The sequence below is a fragment of the Convolutriloba macropyga genome, chromosome 10, assembly GCF_964194025.1.
Source record: "Convolutriloba macropyga chromosome 10, txConMacr16.3, whole genome shotgun sequence".
Classification (NCBI taxonomy): domain Eukaryota; kingdom Metazoa; phylum Xenacoelomorpha; order Acoela; family Convolutidae; genus Convolutriloba; species Convolutriloba macropyga.
Genome location: NC_134477.1, coordinates 59,181,787 through 59,187,428, shown reverse-complemented (window position 1 = coordinate 59,187,428; position 5,642 = coordinate 59,181,787). Strand labels below are relative to the sequence as shown.

At 33.0% G+C, this 5,642-nt stretch overlaps 1 protein-coding gene across 2 annotated transcripts; it reads right to left on the bottom strand.

Moving 5' to 3' along the window:
* Positions 1-440: 440 nt before the first annotated feature.
* LOC142348771 (carbohydrate sulfotransferase 12-like) lies at positions 441-5,642 on the bottom strand. Of its 2 annotated transcripts, XM_075400267.1 has the most exons (3): positions 5,578-5,642; positions 4,091-4,503; positions 441-1,103 (listed from the first exon to the last, which is right to left on the bottom strand). In XM_075400267.1, exons 2-3 carry the CDS (start codon positions 4,470-4,472, stop codon positions 490-492), a joined length of 996 nt encoding a protein of 331 aa, XP_075256382.1. In that variant the 5' UTR covers positions 4,473-4,503; positions 5,578-5,642; the 3' UTR covers positions 441-489. The 2 variants fall into 2 exon arrangements, with proteins under 2 accessions (XP_075256382.1, XP_075256381.1); XM_075400266.1 differs by lacking the exon at positions 5,578-5,642 and having other exon boundaries at positions 4,091-5,557.

Here is a 5,642-nt window from a genome sequence, read left to right as displayed (position 1 = left end):
ATTTTGGCATATCTCATCAATCTAGTGCATCATTTTTTCCTCCCCCGAGTTATTTGCTTTGGAGGCTACCTTTTTGTTCATAAACTATTTTTTTTTTAAAATACTTGATTTTTCGGGTTTTTCTGCTCCTCATTTGGTAGATAATTATGCCAAAGTTGTGGATGAGCGGGGTCGGAACCTTATGTGCAATCGCACATTACCGAGCCTCGTTGTTATAGCTTTTTAAAACAAAATGGCTGCTGATCAGACCCACTTGGAGCGGATATGTTTCGAGAATAAGCCTGGAGAACATTTAATGAGAATTCTTTTAAGTCAGAGACAGAGTTTTGTCAAAGCCGGCACGTTTTTTGTCCATCAAAATTTTGAAAAAATTTAATAAAAAAATTTTGCAGAATAGACGAAGCTGCTTTGCGTTCATAGCAAAATATGAGAAAAATGAACAAACACTAAAATTTAATTAAAAATTTCAAAATTTAATTTACAAAAATTTCAGAAATAATTCAATAATTTATAAGGATTATAACCAAATGCTAGGTAGTCTAATCTATACATCCAAATAAACTGTTTTATCAAATTTTTATCAAGTGACAAAATATCTTTTGTCAAATTATAGTTTTTAGTTTCCAACACTTTATCCGAATAATATTTGCTGCTTTCATTAAACGTGATCAGACTGTGCAAATTTGTAGCATTGTTTACAACATTAAGCATGTCTTCAGATAACGTTTCTTTTCGGCCCAGAAACCCAATTTTGAGAAAACACGGATCGCAGGTTCTAATTTGGGTTTTGAAATGTTGATCGTCAGTGCCGCCCGAAATAAGAATTTTGATATAACTTTTCAATGTCATATGTTCAGTTTCATATCCCTTCATTTTGTGTCTTTCCACAATTCGGTTGTAATAGCCCGAAACTGCGCGCTCAAAGGGTTCCCGCACAAACATGAACCCGAATGGGTAACTGCGGGCGAAAGTTGATTTCCACATTAGCTGGGTCGTTTTCCTAACATCCCGGTCGTCCATGGGGTGTATGTAGTTTTTCTCAGCTGTGTCAGTTGACGATTTGTGAAATATTGGCCAGAATATTGCCCCCCTTGTTGAAGACCCTAAAAATTTTATGAATCGAATTAGAGTGTTACTGTACGAAATTTTGGGCTTATGATTCGACCTAACTCGACAAGGATTCCATGTTACAGACTTGGGATTCGAATTATGACCGACTAAAATTATGGTCCAGCCCGACTAAAATTATGGTCCAGACCACGTAAATAACTTCTGGGAGGGTACACACAGACGTTAAAATTCGACTCATATATCCCCCCTCCCTTCACTCCGGTAAGCGATGATTTGAAAACTATTGATAGATTGGTTTTCATTAAGAGTGAAACAGCAAAAATTGGGCTTCCCACCATCATTGCTTTTGCAATTACAAATGAATTGGGAAGAATCGGGTAGAATTGAGAAAAATCGGGTAGATTTTCCTGCAAAAATTTTGGGTGACCCATTGTTCATTTCTAGCCGAAGTTTTCCTACTTCAAGGTTGATTGCAAATTTTTTCACTCAGGCCAAGCTTTTGCAGTTTTCACAAAAAAAGGTAAGACATCAATATTTGGTCATTTTAGTCCAGCCTTGCTTTGGCATTTAATAAAAATCGAGGCCATAGATTTTACAAGAATACATATTTGTTTGATATTTCGATATTATTTTTGATTTAAAAAACTTTGAATAGAAAGCTAGAAAATGTTATATTTTTACCAGAGTTTTAAAGATGATTCGAAAATTATAAAAACAAAATCAATAATGATCAAGCCTCCAAGAAATGCGACAGAACACAAGGTTCCATTTTAGTGATTCATCTTCTTCATTTTTTGCATTGTAACTATTGTAACTAATTAATATCAAAAAATTTGATTTCTTGTCCACTTGTCAGGCAGCCAAGGTAATTTCAAAAAATGATGTACCTTGTACTAGTAAAAAACTGGCGATTAAATTAATCGCTTCATAATTTCCACAATTCAAGTTGTCGGAATCAAGCTGCAAATCAAAACGTACTTTTTTCTAAATTTTTATAAACCATATATACTAAAAAAAAAAGTTTTTTTGGCTCTTCTCTCCTTTTACAAAACTGCTACGTTTTAATTCTGAGCATCAAATAGAAGACAATTATAATTGAAGTAGATATTAAAAAATTAACATCTTCAGAAAAAAACTTTTTTATGGAAAATAGTTTATGCCAGTGACTTGGCTCGTTGACGACTATCTTCATCTCTGAAGACTCAAGTGGTCTAAACTTTTGCTTTGGTCTCCAGTTTTCTCTATTTTTTCAATTTACACTTTTTCTGGAGCGTTCTGGCAGCTCAAATTATAAAAATTATTTCACTTCTATAAGTAACAACTGCAATAAGAGCTTTCAAGTCAAGATGAAATAAATTTAGAGCAGTTTCAAAAGAGTATTCTTTCTATAATTTGATGCGCTATAAAAAAGCAAATCATATATACATGAAACTAAAGAATCAAAATGCCAACAATTGTGGGTTGGATAATGCAGTTAAAAACCATCAGGAATCAATTGAATTGTGGGTTGAATAATGCAGTTAAAAACCAAGAGAAATCAATTGAAACTATGTTTTCGTTAACAAATATTGAATCTATTCAAAGAGATAATTCTTGCAATTAAGTTGTACACAGTTCTGTTGGACGGTTCTACAGTTTTTCAAAAACCTATCTACAACTTTCTTGGCCTATTGAAACTTTCTGTAGTTTTTCAAGTTTTTGTTGTTCAAATTTGTTTTGCATCAAAGATAATCAATTCTTTGAATTGGAAGCAAATTATCTGCGTTTTTTCTCTTCGATTAACATTGTTCAAAAATTTGTATCGTTTTCGGCATTGGGCTTCAAAGAAAATTGAGGAGAATATTTACGTTGGAGATTTTCAGCACTGCAATTCTTACAATCTTTTGCTCAATTCAAAGCAGTTCTTACAACATAGCAACTTATACCGTCGCCGACCTGGAGTGAGAACTTTCTTGAAAGATTTGGACCTGATCATAGCAATTTTAAAACATTAACTTAACGAACTTTGTAATCCAATTACAGGGAAGAACTAGGATAATAAAATTGAATGGTCCGAATCATTTTTATATGTTCAACAGCATATATATATATATATATATATATATATATATATATATCTGATTTTTGAATCCTTTTTCATCCCCTTATCTGAGTCATCGTCTTAATCTATTAATCATATCTCTCCAGTAAATCTCTAATTTCTACTTTAAATTATCATTTTGTTATTGTCTCATTTTTCAGATATTAATTTTTTTACTTTGTTAATAACGTTTTATTCCGGTTGCGAAAGTCCACAAACCAACACGAACACTGACTTTATCGCTGCTGCATAACTTCTATCGCTTTGTTAGAAATATCATATTATAGCCGCTTTCAATCTCCCAGCAAAATCACAATGACATTATAGAAAATTTTGGATCTTTTGCGTTTGTGCCCCCCAGCATAGTGGGTGCATATTATTTGCATCCCCCCCAGACGCATGCGCCATAATTTTACACATGCGCCATACAATTTACTATGTAATGATACGTGCTCTGTAACTCGGGGGCGCATAACGTACTGTGGGGGCACAAACGAAAAAGATCCAAAATTTTTTAAAACTTGCCCTTGTTGCCCACCAATTGGCAACAGCTCAAGAATTCGTTAAATTTGATGTTTGACTTTGGTTCCAACTGCAACAAAAATGTCCACCCGCAACTATTTTAACTGAAGCAAAACTCTCATAATTCAACTCTTTTTCGGATCTTTTCCGTTTCTGCCCCCCCCCCCCCCGTACGTTATGCGCCCTCCAGTTAAATATCACGTGTCATTATATAGTAAATCATTATGTAAAAATATGGCAAGTGCGTCGGGGGAATGCAAATAATATGTGCCCACTAAGCTGGGGGGGGGGGCAAAAACGGAAAAGATACTCTTTTTCTTAACAAGCTCTCTAAATCGATATGTAAGCGATTAATCGCATCCCTCATAGGGTGAAAAATTCTAGGGACGCATTTCATGGGATGTTGACGGGTCTAACCTGTTTTAGGCACTCTGCATTCGAACACTTTTGTGCCAGGAAAAAGAGTCAGTGAAGGAATTTCCAAGTCTGTATCAAATTTGTAGCTAGTTCCTGCGCAGAATTTCTCCAAATTCCATAATCTAAGTTTTTGAATGTCAATTGAATTTTTCAACCGACTTTCGACGTCAAAGGGATAAGTTCCGTTTTTAGGGAAAACTTTTTCGAAGTCGGTAATGGAAAGTAAATTGTTTTCCAGCTTTTTTATATCTCGTTTTCGAGTTGGAACAGTGGCAGGTCCTAGTCTGGATAATGACCAGTTATAACTAGGAATTGAATTAGTAGCCAAAATATGATAATTTTTATAAGTTCGACTATAGTTAAAGTAATAATTATGCTGCATTAGGATAAATAACGCAAGAAGGAAAGTTACACTAAAAAGAATCAAAATTTGAGTCCATTTTTGATAACACGAGGTTGAGGGAAATTGCAAGCTTTGACTTATGGGCGAATTTTTGCCCATATTGATCAAGAAAATCAATTTTTCTTTCTAAACTTCTCTAATTTTTCAATTGGAGTTCAATTTCTGAACAAATAAAAAAACTACTTATTGTTTTCCTTATTGCAACTTGATTGATACCAAAGTTGCAAACGTGATATCAAACCTTTGTTAGTTAAAAACTAAAAATAACGGTTAACTTTCGGTTTTATTGTGAACGAATTTGGACTCGAAAATGAAGCAAATGTATTATCATGAAACAGATTTTCAATTCAGCAACTATTTATGTGAATTTTATTATCAATTTTACGATCGAATAACAAATAAAAAAATAAAAGAAACGTAAAAATATTAAATAACTTCAGAGGACGTGAATTTCTTTTCCAGAAGAAAATAAATGGCTATAATTCTGCAAAGCCCAAAACACACAAAGCGTCAATGTTATAAAAAAATTTAAAGAAACAGGTGAACCAAATTTCAAAAAAAAGCTCTGATTCGACAAGAACTGGAAATATCAAACAAACAGCGCCACAAGGGTCTGTTTATATTAAATTTAAACTGGTGACAACGTGAGCTATCCAAATTAATAAATTCACGGTATTAAATCTTTCAATTAAACTTAAACAATAAATAAACAATAATTTTGTAGAAAATGGTGCCTGATTGTCAGACTAAAGTTACTAATAATTAATCAAATTACTTGAAATTTCATCGGAAAAAATTATTAATTTTATTGGTAGTATGTTTCCGATTACTGCTGCGCTATGTAAAAATTTATCATACGTTTTCTAAATACTACGCGTTGGATTGTAATAAGATTAAAAACAGCTGCTACTGTGATCCATAAATACATACCTCATTGAGCAAAAACCAATATCTAGGATTATCTATGTATAGAAATATTTGAATAAATACAAATTGTTCACTTTCATTCAACTCAATGATTTAAATGTTTGTAATATTTCAGTCAAAATGCATTCTACCAAAACCATAAAAAGCAATAAATCACACAAAAAATGGTGATGGTTTTCGTTTTTGTTCTGCTTCATCGACTGTAAAGATGTTGAAAGTTTC

Bases quoted from the DNA above. Each gene is read 5' to 3' on its own strand.
- LOC142348771 (XM_075400266.1), bottom strand. From the start codon at position 4,592: ATGGGCAAAAATTCGCCCATAAGTCAAAGCTTGCAATTTCCCTCAACC. The intron at 1,104-4,090 runs GTTAGACCCGTC...TAAAATTTTTAG, and splicing joins ATGCAGAGTGCCTAAAACAG to GGTCTTCAACAAGGGGGGCA.